Genomic DNA, 19700 nt, shown 5'->3' on the forward strand with positions numbered 1-19700 from the left:
TGATACTTAGAAAATAATCTCTAAAGCCACTTTCAATTCTCAAATAATTCTGTAAACTGAACGTGGCAATCAGACATTACCAAAGAATTTAGCTGAGAGAAGAGAATATTCCCCGGGAGAAAAATTAGCTGCTACGCTTGCTCTTCATGAATATTTTTGCAACTATCTTGGCTCGTATTCTGTTTAGAAAAACTTCCGTCCCCTAATATCGTTTAGGAAGATGGAGGCAATCACCAAGACTTAGTATGCACAAAAGAAATATATTTGAAGACCAAGAGCTGACTGCAGTACTTCCCAAGTGTGCCCCCCAGAGTTATCTTCATATTCATAAATTGTTATAATTTTTTTTACATCTTTATTAGCCAAAGTTAACTTTTGTTTTGTTTATTCTGAGTCTGTGGCTGGTTAACTGAGGACCAGATCATGGTGCTAATGAGGCTAAAGTTAACATCTTCGGTCTCCAAATGTACCAGATGGTTTTATTCTATTTCATGACCACTAACTGCACCCTTAATCTCCGACTAGTTTAACATTTGTGGCTTTTGATTAAAAGAGGGATAAATTTGAATGATTTTTTTTGCTGCTCTTGGATAAATGTTAAAAATATACAACTTACTAATGATTGGTTTCATTTTAAGTTGACATGGCTTTCTAAGAGAGGTCATAGGTCATAGATTTTATAGATGGAAGGGACCTTAGATGCCATTTAGTTCAACACCCTCATTTTACAGATGAAGAAACAGAGGTAGAGAAATGCTAAGTGATTTGTCCAGGGTCACATAACTAGTGAGTGTCTGAGGTGGGATTTAAACATAAGTCTTTCTGATTCTAAGTCTAATATGCTATCTATTCCAATCAATCAGTAAACACTTATTAAGTGCCTACTCTGTGCCAGGCACAGCATAGCACCTTATACCATGCTGGTATTTATCACACCGATGGTTTTATTAGTGCAGTAACTACCCAACAGCAAGAGGCTTAAACCTTAAAGACTATGTGTTCTAATTTGTATTGAAGAATGATTTTCCCACAATGGGAGTTACAAAGGGAAAAAAAAACCAGGCAATTCTTTTTTCCTTTCAAATCATGATAAATTTTCCAGATTCATAAATATCTTTTTCTCTAGGAGGTGAAAATGATGAGGTCAGAGTTGGGAGAACTTGGTTCAAATGTGAAAGAATTCACTTAGACCTTCTCTGTAGATGTTGGGAGCTTTATTGACGCAAAAGCAGCAGGCCTGAGATTTAGCAATTTGCTAAACAAAGGCTCTGATATGAGAAAAGAACCAAAATTATATAGACAGAAAGCTATACAGCCTGTGGAATGTTGACGTAAATTTTAGGGTTTCTAATGGGGGTTGGAGATTTAGGGATGAGGAAGATGGATGACACAAGATAAGGGAGACGGGAAATTTTATGACCCAGGATGGGGGGAGACAGGAATTTTATGGTCCAGGATAAGGGGGAAGTTTTATGGTAACTCAAGATAAGGGGAAGAGACTCCTGGGCACCTTCAGGTTAGAGAATAAACTATGGGCTTCACAAAGTCAACTCAATATTAATTTTAACTTTTAGGGCACTGTTTGTATCCGCATCAAACTCATTTCTGAAATTTTGAAATGATAGGCACTTCTCTATCTTGATGTAACTAGAAAAGGACTCTAGAGGAGAGAGTGAGGCTGATGATTTTGCCCACCTCTGCCCTACTTATTATATCCAATTCAGAGACTAATCAAGATATCACCCCCCATGATGTCATTAGTCTTTTTTGAGAATGAAAGATGAACAACTTCTTCCTCCTCCTCCTCTGCTTTTTCCTCATTCTCCTCCTCTTTTTCCTCCTCTTCCTCTACCTTCTTTCTGGCACAGTTTTCATTTTTAATTTCTTGAAATACAGCTCCTTAAAATAGGATTTTAAAAAGCCTGTTGTGTTTTAAATGAAGTTACTTAACCACACCTTTAAACTCAAATAATTCCAGCTTTCAGTCAATGGTCAATAATAGGCCCAAAACAATCCTCTGTGGCTCATGGTTTAGGTTCTGATGGCTTAGAATGAGTGTAAATAGCAATTGTTTTCTCTTCTGGCCAGAAACTCTGAGGATCTTCCCCTCCCAGATTGTTATGTTTGGGATGGTAAATTGGGCTAATTTTTGTCTCAATTCTTACCTGTTACCATTTGTCCTTCTTTCTTGAAGAGAACCATGACACCAGGAAGATGATGCTATGACTTGCAAGTGAATTGGATTTAAGTGGGGAAGGCTGTGCAAAGTCACCAGCCTCACTTTCTCCTTCAGACTAGAGATGGCCCTGGATGCATTATGAGACCCCGTCCTTTTTAAGCTAAGGTCTTTCCCAGGTCTCAGTTTGACTGAGGCAACACCCATTCAGTGATTAAAGCCGGGTAAGAAAAGAGGCAAAAAATGATCTTTTACCTAGCCCTTAGCGACTGAATGGGTGTTGCCTCAGTCACACTGAGACCTGGGAAAGATCTCAACTTATTTATTTACTCAAAGTAGCAATTGTATTTGCTGTATAATTTCCATGCTGTATAAGTTCCAATTGAACATACTATGTAATGGTGATATTTACAATTGTTAACATTTTTGCTGGGAAGAATCCAAGTTTCTACTTCAAGCATGTAACATGTTCAAAGATAAATACACAGTATATCCAAGGTTATACAAAGTAAATTTAAGAGGGAGAGGGCAGTAATGACTGGAGACAGAGTGGAGAATCAAAAACAGGCATTGTGTAGGATGGAGTTGTTCAGCTGTGCTTTGAAGGAGGCTAGGGATTCTAAGAGATGGAGATAAGGAAGATGGGTGACTACTTGTGTAAAGACCTGTAATGTTAACGGGATATGAAGATCTTCCCAGCCCATTAAGGGAAACTGTTTAGGGGAGGATTGCTTGTAGGAAGGCTTTCATACCTTTTGGTACTAAGTTGATTAGACACTGAGTCATGAGGGTTGTGATGCCTTTTGGCTCTGAGAAGTGTGTATCTACTCTGAGTTGGTATTTTGCTTTGGGCGTGCACTTATGAGAAGAATCTTTTGATTTCCTGGTTGAGACTCTGAGTAGCTGCATATTCGAACTCCCAACTGCACAGATGTAAAGGCTCTCTCGATCTAGTGAGGTATGTAAAATGTATAGCAATATTGCTTTGGTCAGGTAGTTAAGAGCCTTGTCTGTTGGTCTTTGTGCTAATTTCTCTGCTTGTATTTTCTCTGACATTCAGGGTGCTGACTCTTCCCCTGAACTAGTGAATGTAATTAAAAGTAGGATCGTTAACCCCTTTTTGAGCAGTCTTTTCTAGAAAAGCAAAATAAAGGACCTGTGCCAGCAGGCCATACTGGGTATGCTAGGGTTCTTGTTGCTACAAGACCTCAATTTAGAAAGGCCAACATCACCCACTGCATCCTGGGGCATTGCCGGTCATCTTGACCTTTGTCTTCCCACTATACTTCATGACTGGAGGAGTGAGGTTGATGACTGAGCTCTGATATCTGTGTTCTAAGACTCTTTCCCAGAATCCCTGAGCTCTGACATCTATGTTCTAAGAGCTTTTGCCAGAATCCCAGGATCTCAGAGCTAGGATATTTTGAATTCTAGACTGCTGCAGCAGACTGAGTTGCTGGAGGTGGCTGTGGTTGTGATACTTGAGTAGCCAGCTATTGCTAGAAAAACCCTGCCCCCAGCCCCTAACTGCAAACCCCAGTCTGCATAAGAAAAAAAACAGACTGAGTTCCTGCCGTTTGGCGAGTGTCCTGGGCCCCTAAGACATTTCCAAGGAATGTAAGCTAATTACCAGGATGGAAGCCTTGACCCCTAGACATTATCGTGAATTATATGACTTTTGCCTTATCTTGAGCCTTCCTAGCTTCAAGAGTTATGGCAAAAGTTGGAGACAGAGATCCTGGGTTGTAATTCCAATTGACACTTTGTCAACTATCTGATATGTTGTATTTACAATCTATTCAGGAGGTTCCTCTAATGTATCATGGTCATAAAAAGTGAAATAACACAGGCTTGCTGAGTCTGCAAAGTAACATATGTAAACTTCAAGAGATAATTAAGCACTGAATCCTGTATTGTCTATATAAACCACCCTCTCGCTTCAAACGTGGTCATTTGATTTGGGAATTTCCCCGAATGACCGCCGGCTAATAAACTTCTCCATTCAAAACTTATACTCTGTGGCGTGTCTCACTCGCTTCTGGTATAACATGTTAATGGTGGCAGTTGCAACCAAGGGAAAATGACAAACGGTGTGGATCACATAGACATTTACTCAGATGTGGGTGAGCAGGTCAAGAAGAAGGCTGAATATGGTGGGCATGATCAGAACAATTTGTATGATGATGTCATCTCTCCGTCTGCAAATGATGGAGAGGCCCTGAGGACACATCTGTTGGTGGTGATGAAGTAAAGGATCAGTACCAAATATTGTCAATACATGAGCCATAAAGAGAATTGCATTGCACACTGGAAATCTTACATGGTAGGCAACTGATGAAGATTTAACAGAAGCAGTCCGTTCTTTGGGAATAAATGATATTTTGGAGATGAAGTGTTTTGAAAACTGTTCTAATGGCCAAAGAAATTTGCCCTTGTTGGTGCTAGATCTGAAATGTCCTCAAATAAGTTAATGGATCTATTGCTTAAGAGAGAACTACATGGTCAGAATACCATTGTGACTTCTTTTAATAAGCAGCTCCTGAATCAATTTGAAATGAAGTCCAGGAAAACTACACAGTCAGGACAAATGTCTGGAAAAGGTAAACCTGGCCCTCCAGGAGGCAGTTTGTGTGCAGCATTTCCACAAGGTGGTTGAGAACAAGGTCATTTTCTGGGGGCTGTTTCAAGTAGAGACAGATTTTCTCGACCAGCTGGACCAGGAGGGCTACCCCAACCTTTCTCAGTTGGACAAACTTTATCATGTCTACCCTTAGGTCTTCTGTGGCCTCCTGGCTCACCGGGTCCTCCACCTCCTGGTCAGGTTCTTCCTCCTTCATCATCTGGGAGTCCTAATTGAAATGATCACTCTCCACCACCAGTTCTTTTCCCAAGACTGCCTTTTGGTCAGCCTCCATTGAGTCCTCTGCCTCCTGGTCCTCTACCTCTAGTGTCAGGTTGTACCCACCCTACCCCCCACCCCCCGCACTGTCTTCCACCTCCAAAGCAGAGACCACCTCTGCCTCTAGGCCCTTTTCCAGTTGTCCACTTGGTTCTCTGGGTCACTCCTCATACTTTCTTCTCCTCCACATCTTTCTCTACCACCTCTAGGTGCCCCCCAACTAACTCCACAAGTGAACCCAGCTCCCTCCCCCCCCCAAACAATAGCGACATGCCAACATCAGATAGCTGGGGTCCACTATTCATAGACCCATATGGTCAACCTCCTCCATATGATAGGGGTGACTATGGGCCCCCTGGAAGAGAATACCATCAAGTGAAGCAGAGTTTGAAGAAATCGTGAATTGAAACAAGGTGATTTCAAGCAATGCTGTTTCAAGAGCTGTGTCTAATGCCAGTGCTGGTGATCATGGGAGTATTATTGAGATATTTGTAACTATTTCTTTAATTAAGCAATCCAAAGTATTTGCTGATGATCATTGCACAAAGCTTATTAGCTCTTTGCAGGATATGGAATTGAGTCCAAATCTTACAGATCTGAATCATGAAGACGTGGACAATTGAGAGAGAGAGGGACCACTGTAGATCCAGAGAAAAGAGCAGATGTCACAAATCCCATAGTAGAGACTGTCATGATGATTATCAAATATAGAGAAGCAGGGAACAAGAAAGACATTGGGATTGTGACAAAGACCACGATCGAGGATGTGACAGAGAGTGAGAACATTGCCACCATTAAGGGAAGCTGAAGGAAGAGGAACACATTGTGAGACAAGGATTCCTCATGGGGGAAAATGAAGCTAGTCCCACAGTTTCCTCCTTGGAGATGAACTGAACCTGTAAGGATTCATGGATAAGAAGAACAGAAATAGATCTGAATAAAGCGATTCTGTATCAATGCCAGTGAGTAACTCTATTTTTACTTTTTATGTTTCTCAACTGTTGTATTTGAAGGAAAACTGTGTGATTTAGAAGTTATGGCTTTTGCAGCTTTGTTACTGGTAATATACATCTGGCCATTATAATGTGCAAACAATTGGAAGAAAAAAATGCTAATTTTTTAAAAAAAATAGTAGTTTGTTCTTGTTAAAGTGTTCATATGATAATGTCTGTCAGTGGCACCACCTTTGATTACAATAGGTGTAGAGCTATAATAAACTGTTTAATGGGGGAAGAGGCATTTTCCAATTCTGATGATGGATAAGTATGTCACGCAGGATCACCCTCTGACCTCAGGGCTCACCACGCCCAAATAGTAAAAGAGGGAACAGAACTTTGCTAGTCTGCCTTGTGAGTCAGCCTCACTTGCACAGTTATTCCCTCTGCTAGTAAACGGAGAGAAAAGGATGCCCAGCCCAGGCTATGCAGTATAAAGCCAGCTCAGGGTTGGACAGCCTCCACTCACTGACCCAGGCTGGACAGTGATCAAGATGAAAGCTGAATTGTGCCAGCTCTTGCTTCCACTGCTGCTGTTGGACCAAGGTAAGAGGTGTAGGAAGTAGCGGGCGGGGGAGGGGGGAGGATAGCATATATCCTGGGGAGGTGAGTTCTCATCACAAAGCAGCTGTGCCATTTAGCTAGTGGGAAGGAAGGCTAGGATTGGCATTACAGTCTTGTGGCTCAAGCTGGAGTACTGTGTTCAGTTCTTGATGCCACATTCAAGAAACTGATAAACTGGAGCTTGAGTAAAGGAGAAATTCTGTCGTATAAGAGCAATAAATAGCATTTATATAAGCTCCTACTATGTGCCAGGCACCGTGCTAAGTGTTTTATAAATATTCAACTCTTCTGCTCTAACCACTGATCCCCACCTACCTCTTCCCATGACCACCAGCTTCCTTGTCCCTTCCTATGAGGCTTTTTTTTATCCCATTCTCCCCAGATCTGTTGCCTTGTCCCATTCCATCCTCTTCTTGTGCCTTACAAGATGACATAGACTTTCAGAATTAGAAAAGGCCTCTGAGGATACCTAGGCTAAACTGTCACTGAGCAGGAATTTCTTCTCCAGAGTCCCCCATCAAGAATTTGGTCATTTAGTCTCTGCTTGAAGACTTCCAGTGAAGAAGGTTCCCCTCCCCCACCACAACCTGAGCCAGCTCATTTTGCCCCTGCCCTGTTTCCACTCTCTTTATTTTACCAAAAAGGAAACTGAGGACCAGAGAGGGAGTGAGCTGGTAAAGTCAGGCACCAATTCAAAGGCAGAGTCAGGATTGGAACCCAAGACTCTTGGAATTCAGTTCCTGGAGAGTGTTCTTTGTACCCCGGTCTAGAATAAAGGAATTCATGGGTCAGGGACTATCTATGATACTTCTTTCCCATTAACACTGGTAAAGCAATCAGATGAGAAGAATTCATGGTAAATATCTTCTCTGGAGCCCCCCAAAGCATTAGGAGAAATAGGCATCAGAGGGAAAGCTGCAACCAGGTGGATTTCCCCTTGATGGAAGGAAACACTTCAACAATTATAGACTCAAAATGGAGGCTGTTGCCTTGAGCGGTTACCGAATCGATAGCTCCAATTTCTATAGCTAGCACTTTACAGTTTGCAAATGGCTTCCCTCACAAGAGGTGGTGTCGGCATTATCACCTTCACTTTACCGAGGATTGGCACCAAGGTCTCTTGGCTCAAGCTCCAGTACTGTGTCTAGTTCTTGAGGCCGCACTCAAGAAACTGATAAACTGGAACTTGCCTCAAGATGAAGGCTTTGTCAGGGAATGTCAGAATTTGAGGGGAACTCTTATTTTTGTCTGGATTTTCCATTCCATAATCCTGGCGGAACTTCTGGTGTGGAAATTCCCACTATTGTTGCACAGGGCATCTTAGCCAGAACTGAGAGTCTTAGCCAGCTACCTGGAGGGGACTGAGAGAGGGTCAATGTCTTGCCCATGATCATAGAGATAGTATGCTTCATAGGAATGACTCGAGCATAGCTCTTCCTGACTTCAAGATTTGTCCTCTATTCAATTTTATCAATTGTTAAAATACATTTTTATTCACTTTTTGAATAAATTTTTTGCTCAATTTTTAATTAAGTTTATCAGTTCAATTCATCAAGCATTTATTAAACATCTGTCATATTCAAGGCACTGTGCTAAGCTCTGGGAATACAAAGATACAAACCAAGAATAATAACAGCTAAAATTTATAAAGCATTCTAAGATTTTCAAAGTGCTTGGCAAATATTCCCTTGTTTTGTTCCTACAACCACCTTGGGAAGTAGGTGCTGTTATCACCCCCATTTTACAGATGAAAACGTAGTAAGACATAGGTTAAGTGACGTGGCCAGGGTTACAGAACTAGTAAGTCTCTGAGGCCAGATTTGAACTCAGACCTTTCCAACTCCTCTTCCAGCTTTACCAACATTTATGTAGTAAGCCCTCCATCACTGATGATATAGGTTGTAGCCCTCCTTAGAGCTCATATTAGAATCTGAACTCCTTGAGGGCAGGGGCCACTTGGGCTTTCCTTTGTACCCCCAGGGATTAGCCCAATGTCTGACTCTGGTAAGCATTTAATAAACGCTTGTTGACTGACTGAGATCAGAATACACATATGGAGCTAGAGGACCTGGGCTCAAATTTTGCCTCATTGACCCTTACAATTTGTGTGGCCTTCAGTAAGTCACTGAACCTCTCTAGGCTTTTCCTCACCTATAAATTGAGGCAGTTGGAGTTAGTGGCCTCTGAGGTCCTCTTCCTGTAGAGCTGCGATGCTATTCTTAGTGATGCTGAAGAGAGGCTGCTCTGAACCTCCTTCCAGTTGGACAGTACAGGATTCTCATCTGACGATTCTCCTTTTTTTTTTTTTTTTTTTTGCAAGGCAATCAGGGTTGCCAAGGATCACACAGTCAGTAAGGATCTGAGGCTGGATTTGAACTCAGGTCTTCTTGAATTCAGGGCTGGTGCTGTGTCCACTACATCACCTAGCTGCCCCGATTCTCCTTATCTTTTTATCCTTTTGTAGTAAAAGGGTCTGGACCCCAGAGGATGAGAGCCAGGACAGGATGGGGTGCTGGCCCTGGCTGGTAGCATTTCTGCTCCTCAGAGCAGGGTAGGGGCACCTACAAGATAAGAACCACATTCATATAGTACTTTAAAGTTCTTAACATGTCCTTGGAACCCCCCAACAACCTTGGGAGGTGTTATGAGTATTGGGATCCCCCCTTTTTATAGATCAGGAAACAGAGTCAGAGAGATGAAATGAGCTAACTACTAAGTAGGAGAGACCAGATTTGAACCTAGACTCTAAGCCTAACATTCAAGCTATTACGGCACCTGCTTTTTCTCTATTGGGTCCCCATGTTGCACCAAGGACAGTGTCTAACTGACTCATATGTCTCTCTCCCATTGTAGTCTCCATAGTCCTGACGTTGACATGTCATGAATGTGTGGGGATTGGTGACTGCCTGGAGCCCACAGATTGTAACAACCTAACAAAATATTGCCTAACCACATGGGACAGTGAGTATCTATCTGGGCGCCAATCCTAACAGGGAGGATGAGTTTGATTCATAATTATTCATAAAGACTAATGATAAGAAATAATAAAAGCTTATACTTCTATAGATTTTTAAGGTTTACAAAGCACTTTATAAGGAAAGTGTAAGGCAAGTAGGATGATTATACCCATTTTACAGACAAAGAGTCAGACTCAGAGGGGAAATGTGACTAGCCAGTGAGAGTCAAAGGCAGGATTGGAACTCCATCTCTAGACTCCAAACCCAGGTGGTTCTTTCTCTTAGGTAATCGCTTAAGATTTAAAGGCTGGGGGAAGGAATAGAGAAGGAAATAGTTTAAGCCAGGGACTTCACAGTGCACCAGTCCTAGCATCATGTGGACATAGACCACCTTCCCTAAGAATTAAGCCAGCATTATATAACAGGACAAACGTTTGTCTTGAAGTCCTAGGATGATGTATTGAAGCTGGAAGAAGCCTTAGAGGTCAGTGAGTCTTCCCAATGGTCTTCCCAATAGCCCAGGGAAGGGGCAGGGTAGGGGTTAGTATAGGAGGTAGTGCAATCTCTATTGGATCTTGAAGAAGTCCCTTTCTCTCCTTTATCCTCGGTTTTCTGCCCTGAGCTGGTTGGACTAGAACAGGGTTTCTGAATGAGCATCTTGTGTGTCATGGATACCTCTGGCAGCCAAGTTAAATCAATGGATTGGACAACAAATCTTGGAATAATGTTTTAAATTGCATATGAGAAAATACACAGGATTGCAAAGGAAGCCAATGATTTCGATTGATATCAAAAATATATTTACAAAACCAATTTTTCAGGCCCCAAGAATACTTGGACTAGATGATGCAGAATTTTGACAGTCTATGGTCCTATGATATGAGGCATTGTAGTCTGTCAGAAAAAGCCACCTGTTTGGATTTTAGGAGAGGTGGGCTCCAGTTCAAGTTCACGCTCCTACTAGCTCTGTGACCTTTGACAAGGCATTCCTCCCTGAGACTCAGCCTTCCTTCTCTGTAAAATGGGGATAGTAATATTTGAATGATCTCCCTCATAGGGAGATAGGAATAGGTTCTCAGGAAAATAATTTGTAAATCTTCAATGACAGTTCTTGATATTCCAGATTTCTAGAGGAGGAAATTCAAGCTTGGAGAGATGTGTGTGAAGTCATATGGCTAATAAGTATAGTTGTTGGAATTACAGGTGGCCAAGTGGCCACACTGAATTTGAATTACTTACTAATCATGTGACCCTGGGCAAGTCACAACCTCTCCCCATCTGTTTCCTCATGTATAAAATAAGAGGGTTGGACTCTAATGGTCTCTAAGATTTCTTCCAGCTTTAATATATCATCCTAGGACTTTAAGACAAACATTTGTCCTATTATATAACATTGGCTTAATTCTTAGGGAAGATGGTCTATATCCACATGATGCTAGGGTTGGCATACTGGGAAGTCTCAGGCTTAAACTATTCCCTTCTCTACCCCTTCCTCCAGCTTTAATTGTGAGAACTGAACTTACACTATTTAAGTATCATCTCTTAGAATTAAGTCCTGGAGGGCCCCTGAAAATCACTTTTTTTTGGAGGGGGGAAAGCAAGGCAATTTGGGTTAAGTGACTTGCCCAAGGTCACGCAGCTAGTAAGTGTCAAGTGTCTGAGGTCAGATTTGAACTCAGGTCCTCCTTACTCCAGGGCCAGTGCTCTATTTGCTGCGCCACCTAGCTGCCCCCTAAAAATCACTTAAAGCCACAGATACCTCCAACAGAGAGCATGGCTAGAAGAATTCTAGCACCATAGATTAAGGGCTAGGAGGCACATTAGCCATCATGTAGTCCAGTTTCTTCATTTTACAGGAAGCCAAGGTCTAGAGAGATGAAGAGACACATTCATGGTCACATGGGAAGTAAATGGTAGAGCTGAGAGCTGAACCCCTGTTATCTGGATCAATTCTAAACCCAGTGTTCTTTCCACCGCATCATGCTGTGACAGTACAGACAATGGGAAGCAGAAGACCTTGATTCTCCAGCCAGAAATCTAGGTTCTTTACCTGATTCCTTGTGTGGGTGTGTCTCATAGTTTCTTAATTTTCACCATGGCCCTTTATCAGGCATTAACTGTCTCTATGACCCTGGACAAATCACTTGACTTGGGCCTCAGTTTCTCCATCTGTAAAATGAGAGAATTGAACTCACTGATCTCAAAGGTCTCTTCTAGGCTCCAAATCTATGATTCTGTGAGCAAATCTAGATGGGTACTAGTGGGGTCTCTATAAAATGACTGCTTCACATTGTCAGACCTCTGAATATCTCCCATTAATGCTTTGATGGGGTTCTGGTCCCTCCATCTTTCTTGCCCTCTTCATTCTGGTCCTTCAACCCAGACTAAGCCTTAGGCTTCAGCTCCAGAATGACAGTGTCTCACTAACACATGTCTTGTGGCCCCAAGTTCATTGCATTGTGTTCCCCTTACGGGTGTATGTATGGTACATCTTCTGTGGCAGAATGGAGTCAAAGGTTTCATCTTCACATTCTTCCTTGTGTTTTTAGCTCCTCCAGGTGAGAAGACATGGGTCATCAAGTCTTGTGCTTACAGCTGTCCATCTGCTGATGAAATATATGGCTCTTCCCCAGCCTCCTGTTGTCGGACAGACCTCTGTAACAGTGCACTGAGCATCGGCATCAGCAGGCTCCTTCTCATCTCCTGCCTGTGGGCTGTGGCAGCTAGGGCCTTGTCATGAACTGGTCTGTAGCAGGCTGGTCTCTTTGAGAATGAAGGACAACGACCAAAGGCTGGCTCAGCCTTGGAAAAAGTACAACCCACTCTTTACCCTTTAGGGTAGGCCTATTACAGCAGACCAGCAACCCAGAAAAGGTCCAGTGAGAACAGCTAGGAGGGATTTGAATCTTTAAATTGTATTTTTTACAAAGGGTATTTAATTCAAAGATACAGCAAGGACATAAGAAAGCGTTTCCCTCTGACACTTGAGAACGCACTTATCTTCATACCACCTTGATCCTTGGGGAGAATGATGTCAGATTCAACACAGTTTCTCTATAACACTGGTCCCAAGCTGCTGGACGGGTTCCAGCTACTGCTGAGCAGGGTTATTCCTCAGATCTTCCTGCTCTACTGGCTGGCTGTAAAACTCAGCAGGGACTTCACTCCTCTATCTCCTGACCATCCTTCCAAAGCTCACAGTGTGATAGCCATCTCTATTCTCCTTCCCCTAACAGTAGGAAAGAATGGATATAAAAGAGACAGAAATAACTTCAAGGCTGTCTGATCACCAGGAGATATATTTGAAGGCCCTTCACCTTTCCAGAAGCCCTCAGACTTTCACCTGTTGATTCCTAGAAACCATGCCTCTGAGAATGCAGCTTACATCACAACTTTCTTTGGCTGCCAAACCACACCTCTGGCTCACGTTGAGCTCACTGTTCCTGACAGTCTCCAGATCTTCAGAAAATGCTATCTAATTTTAAAATGAAGAATCTGTTATGCTTCAGCTGAAGTAAAAGAGGCGGGGGAAGCAAATTGTGATCTCAGACAAAGCAAAAGCAAAATTAGGCCTAATTAAAAGAGATAATTAGAGAAATTACATTTTGCTCAAAGGCATGATAGACAATGAAGATATAATGTTTTTTGCATCAAGTTTCTCTGATAAAGGCCTCATTTCTCAAATATATGGGAACTGAGTTAAATTTATAAAAATAAGATCCATTCTCCTAGTTGATAAATGGTCAAAGGATATGCACAGTTTTCAAAAAAGGAAACTAAAGCTATTTACAATCATTTGAAAAGATGCCCTAAATCACTATTGATCAGAGAAATACAAATTAAAACAACTCTGAGGTACCACCTCACACCTATCAGAAATGACACATGCTGGAGGGGATGAGGAATATAGGCCCACTAATAAACTGTTGGTGGAATTATGTACTGGTCCAACCATTCTGGAGAGCAACTGGAACTCTGACCAAAGGGCTATTGAATTGTGCATACCCTTTGACCTAGTAATATTACTACTAGGTTTGTACTCAAAAGAGATCGAAGAAAAAGAACCTCTATGTCCAAAAATATTCACATCAGCTCCAATTCCAAAGAACTGGAAATTGAGGGCATGTCCATCAATTGGGAATGGCTGGACAAGCTGTGGAGAATGATTGTGATGGAGTACTATTGTGTTATAAGAAATGATGAGGAGGGGGGTGGCTTCAGAAAAAAAAAGAACCACAACACAACAACATGGCAAGATTTATGTGAACTGATGCAAAGCGAAGTAGGAAGACCTGGGAAATCATTGGGCATAATAACAGCAATGTGGTAATGATGATCAACTATGATTGATACAATGATCTGAGCCAATTCCACATGATTCCTGATGGAAAAAAAAATGCTGTCTACCTCCAGGGAGAGAACTGATGAACTCTGTGCCCAAAGTGAAGTATGACTTCCTGGCTTTATTTATGTATTTATGTATTTATTTATTTTTTATTTTTGGTTGTTGTTCTTGCTGTGATATGGCTAATATGGAAATATGGTTTGCATGATTTCACATGTTTAATTAATTAATATAATTTTGCTTGCCTTCTCAGTGGGTAGGAGAGTAGTGAGGAGGGAGATAATTTGGAACTCAAAATTTAAAAAGAAATGAATGTTAAAAATAAATAAATTTTAAAAAGAAAATGCTATCTCTTCATATCTCTCTTTTTTAAACCTAAGGATAAGATTTTACATTTTTCCTGATTAAATTGCTTCTTTCTAGAGACAACTCCAATTCTAGAGTCTTAAGATGGTAGATCCTGGGAGGGAGTAACCACGGAGCACAGGAAGGCCCAAGACTCCTTGAGAGTTGGCCTATGGAGGTGCCTATGGCCACTGGGGCTCAGACTTCATCTGGATCCCTCTTTGGTAATTTGATTTCTAGTCTTCACAACACACAGGAGGGTCCAAATATCATAGAATGTCAAAGTTGGAAAGGAGGGAAATTAGGTGGGCACAGAATGGAACCTGGGAACATAGGGCAATAAGTTTAGAGCCGGATATAGCCTTAGACATCATTTAGGTCTCCCTCCCTCCCGCTACTTTTTTTTTAACTGATTCTGTGATTTCATTGATCTAGAAAGCTCCTGGTGTAGAACTCCCTTTATCACTACAGATGAGTACGTCTGAAAGAGGTATCATACAGCCAGTACATTGGAGACGGATATTGAACCCAAGCCTTCCTGGTTCTAGAGCTGTCTTTCTGCCCACCATGACATGTGCCTCTTAATTAACACATGAGGAAACTGAGTCCATGTACTTATCCAAAATTACACAGGTAGTAAGTAGCAGAGGTGGAGATCCTGTCTCCAATTTGAACATCTTTCTATGACTTCACTGAGTAGGAAAAACCTCTAGAACCTAGAAATATTAGAGCAGGAAGGGATCTCAGTTCCAAGAATGTTAGCAGGAAAGTAACACCCTGAGAGGATTCTGGGAAGATGGTGGAGTAGGTCAGAAAACATTTGGCTCTCAAAATTTCCTCTACAAAAAGAGACAGAACATCTCCTCAGAGGGAATGTAGAGCAGTGGAAATAAACAAAAGTCAGGGTAAAGCAGTTCCCCACCCTTGTGCTAAGACAATCTAAGAAGTCAGCAGGAAAGACTTGAGCTCCTGGGGCAGAGGTTCAGTCCACCCTGTGGAACCTACAAAAAACAAGTACGGGGGGGGGGCAGCTGGGTTGGGAGGCAGCCTCAGTCTCAGGAGCTTTCACCTCAGGGACAGTGTGGGAGTCAGAAGGCTAAGTAGGAGAATATTGAAGGATTTTTCACTGTCAAGAGAGGCCAAGCACACCTATGCTGACCAGACACATCCACAGGGTGCAGCTGCGGGGAGAAGGAGCTAGCAATATGCCTGGTGAGTGCAGTAGCAGAGGGGCAGGGACTCTGCCAGCTGCAGGCACCTGCAGCAAAGCACAGTCACCTAGTTTCAGTTCCAATTCCTAGAGGACAGCTGTAGTTTTCAGGCACCAGAGGGGCCACTTGGAGCAAGAGCATTTGAAGACAGTGTGGCAGGGCCCTAGTCATGGCTTAGGAGCAAAGAGGAGAGCCTAAGCCTGAGACAGATCTCAGAAAATAACAGTAAGAAGGACCTGAGGCTTAAGGTATCATTCCCCACACCTGCAGACTAGAATTTGATTATACCAATAAGCTGCTAAAAACCAAAGTAAAACAAAATAAAAAATGAACCAAGCAAAGGAGAAAGAACCCAACCATAGATAGCTACTATGGAGATCAGGGTTCATATTCAGAGGAAGATGATGGAGCTAAAAAAGCTACTCCTTTTTCAATGAGAAACATCAAATGGTCCCAAGCACAAAAAGAGTTCTTGGAAGAACTTAAGAAGGACTTGAAAAATCAAATAAGAGAGATTGAGGAAAAAAATAGAAAAAAATAGCAACCCAAGAAAATCAAGAAAATTACTAAAAAAAATCAAACAACTTGAAATATAGAGTCAAAAGCTTAAGCAAGAAAATAATTCCTTGAAAACTAGAATTGGGCTAAAGGAAGCTGGTGACATTCTAAGACACCAAGAAATCATAAAGCAAAATCAAAAGAACAAAAAAATAGAAGAGAAAGTAAAGCATCTCACCAGAAAAACAATTGATCTGGAGAAAAGATTAAGGAGAAATAATATAAGGATAGTCATATTACTTGAAAACTACAATCAAAAAAGAATTTTGATACAATATTATAAGAAATTATCAAGAAAAATTGCCCTGATGTTCTAGAACAAGAAGGCAAAGCAGAAACAGAAAAAAAAATCCACCTATTACCATCTGAAGGAGATCCCAGGAGGAACTTACAGGAATACCATAGCCAGGTTTCCAAACTCCCAGGTTAAGGACAAAATACTGCAAGCAGCAAGAAAATAAATTAAATATCATGGAGCTACAATAAGGATTACACAAGACCTAGCAGATACTATGTTGAAGGACTATAGGTCTTGGAATACTATGTTTCATAGAGAAAAAGAGCTGGGGTTATGACCAAGGGTAACTTACCCAGCAAAGTTAAGTATAATCCTGAATGAAAAAAAATGGATATTTAATGAACTTAAAGACTTTTGGGTATTTGTGACAAAATCAGCAGAACTTAGTGAAAAATTCAACATATAAGATCCAGGAAAAATATAAGGTAAACATTGAAGACCAATTATAAGGCACACAATAAGATCAAATTGTTTACTATTATATGTGAAAATGTTAGCAGTATTCTATGACTGTTATCATTATTTGGGTAGTTTGAAAGGAAGACTTTGGCTGATCTGTGTATGATGGGGTGAGTCTAAAAAAAATTAAGTAGCGAGAGATAAAAAGGAGTACTTATACTAATGAGGCATGAAAGAAAGAACTGATACAGAAGAAGCTAGTAGGGGAGACGGCAGGTAGTGCTGGAACCTTACACTCATCAGGAATGGGTTGAAGAGGGAACAACATATATGTCTAGAAGGGTATAAAAGTCTTCTAAATTCGGAAAGAAATAAGAGGGCAAGGGGATAGGGTAGGAGGAGAGGATAAGGGAAGGACTCTTAGAGGGGTGGGTAGGTTAAGGAATAGGAAGGCAAGTCAGTGAGTAGAACTAAACCAGAGGACTGAGAAGGGATAGGATAAATAGGGAGAGAAGGATAGTGAAGAAAAATAGGAAGGAGAAAAATACAAAACAAATAATTATAGCTTAAAATGTGAATGATGAATTTACCCATAAAATGGAAATGGATAAAAATCTGAATTCAACAATATATTGCTTTCAGGAAATGCAACAAAAATGAGATACACACAAACATAAAATAAATGGCAGGAATAGAATTTATTATGTAAAAAAACTAAGGAAGGATAGTAATCAAGATCTCAGACAAAGTTAAAGCTGAAATAGACTGAATCAAACGAGAAAAATAGGAAAACTACACTATGTGTCAGCAGTATTATTCAATATTGTTTTAGACCATTTAAAATAGCTAGGCAGTATAAAATACTTGATTATAACTACCAAAACAGACACAGGAAGTACATGAACATAAACATAAAATACCTTTTATACAAATAATGTCAGAGATAAATAACTTGAGTAATAGTTATTGTTCATGGGTAGGTAAAGCCAATATGATAAAAAAAGTGAAAATTTTACCTAACTAATCTATTTATTCAATGCCAACCCAATTAAATTACCAAAAAATTATTTGAGTTAGAAAAAATAATAGCAAAGATCATTTAGAAGAACAAAAGGTCAAAAATTTCAAAGAAACCAGGGGAAAAAAGATGTAAAGGAAGGAGATTCAGCAGTATCAGACCTTAAATTATATTATAAGGTAAGCTCATTGTTGAAGCATAAAATGGAGAATTTTGATCATTTAAATTATAAATTTCTTGTATAAATAAAGCCAATATAGGCAAGTGTATTAGGAGGGCAGAGTTTATAATCTCAAAGAGGGTCATATATATGTCTGAAAGGTTCGGAACCGCTGGATATAAGAAATTCTCAAGATAAGAGGCAGAAGATCAAAGCATATATTTAGGCTCCACAGTAACCAACCCATGAACCAGCATCTCCATTTTGATATATTGATCAAAAGCTTCCAGGCCCAATAAGTACGCCTCACAAGAGTAACCAGGAGGCCACAGAGAAGCATGATGGTGTACAGCAAAATCATATACATGCTTTCCCTCTATGGTAAAACGATTACCCACTGGCCTCAAGTCCTTGTTCAGCTTCCTCTCGTAGGTCAGCTCTGCTACCGGCAGCTCCTGCTTCTGCTTCAGCTGTGGCTGTAGCTATAGCAGCCTCTGGCTCCAATGGAAGCTGTTTTTAACCATCCGGCTTCTGCAGGGGTGTAAGGTACGCCGGGGAAAGCACAGGTTCTTTCAATCTGCTTAAGCAAGGTGAAGGGGTTGACCGGGAAAGCACAGGTTCTTTCCATCAGCTTAAGCAAGGGAAGCAAGGTGAAGGGGCCGACAAGCTTACTCCAGTCCAACATACAAACAGCATTCAGTTCAGGGGAAAAAGCCAAACTAGTCAAGGGCACTTGTTGACTAAGTGCTAAGTAGCCCATTTTTGGTTACCAACACACCAAGAATAGAAGGAATGTAGAAAATTGGGAAAAAACCTTCATAGACAATCCCTCAGATAGGACATGATTGTATTGGAATATTGCTGTGGTGTAGGAATTGATAAGCTGGTTGATTTTGAAAAACATGGAAAGATTTGGACCTCAGAAGGAAGATGCTATTCATCTTCAGAGAAAGAAATCATGAGTGGAAATAGGCATAGTATATATAGACATATATGGCATAGTATAGAGCCATAATAGAGATAGACATAATGGGCATAGTATATATAGACATCTAGATATCTATATATAGACATATATGTGTATGAGTTTATGTATGTATATTTATAGATATCTATGTATATGTATATACATTCATGTTTAATTGTAGCCTTCTTTAGGGCAAGGGGGTAGGGGTGGGAAGGGAGGAGAAAAATAAAATAAAAAGTGCGCAGCAGAGAACAAAAGAAAACATACAAGGAAACAAAAAGAGCTGGGCAACTTGCAAAACAGTATATAATATTTATTATATGTGTTTTCTTGAAATGGAAATTTGTTGTTTTATATTGAATCCTCTCATGTTCTGCTGTGTATATGGTGATGTTCTTTTTTTGTCCTTTTCTCATTTTGTATTTAAATTTGAAATGAATAAAATTTTACAAAACCCCCAAGAAATAAAGACTCTAAATAACAAAAAAGAAAAGGAGCATCCTTATTTGACAGAAAAGGAAACTGAGGCCCACAGAGGTAGAGTGACTCATCCAAGGTTACACAATGAGTTAGTGGCAAAACCAGGGCTGAGTAGTATACCATGGGGGGCCAAAAAACATGACTATGATCTGCAGATCTCTGTGATCTGCATTAAGAGACAGTTTTAGTTTTTTTTTTTCTGAATTTTCTTTTCTTCGTCCTCTTTTCCTTTCTGTTGTTTTTTATCATTTTATTTCATATTTTAGTTTTCATCATTGATTTCCACAAGATTTTGAGTTACAAATTTTCTCCCCATTTCTACCCTCCC

At 40.7% G+C, this 19700-nt stretch overlaps 1 protein-coding gene and 1 pseudogene across 1 annotated transcript; both read left to right on the forward strand.

The window, feature by feature from the left end:
• Nucleotides 1–4256: 4256 nt before the first annotated feature.
• LOC118833845 lies at nucleotides 4257–5873 on the forward strand (annotated as a pseudogene).
• Nucleotides 5874–6564: 691 nt separating this feature from the next.
• LOC118833854 (ly-6/neurotoxin-like protein 1) lies at nucleotides 6565–12331 on the forward strand. Its single transcript, XM_036741273.1, has 3 exons — nucleotides 6565–6616; nucleotides 9488–9595; nucleotides 12141–12331. The coding sequence occupies exons 1-3, from the start codon at nucleotides 6565–6567 to the stop codon at nucleotides 12329–12331; spliced, it is 351 nt and encodes a 116-aa protein (XP_036597168.1).
• Nucleotides 12332–19700: the final 7369 nt, after the last annotated feature.

This window comes from Trichosurus vulpecula, chromosome 1 (genome assembly GCF_011100635.1).
Source record: "Trichosurus vulpecula isolate mTriVul1 chromosome 1, mTriVul1.pri, whole genome shotgun sequence".
Taxonomy (NCBI): Eukaryota; Metazoa; Chordata; class Mammalia; order Diprotodontia; family Phalangeridae; genus Trichosurus; species Trichosurus vulpecula.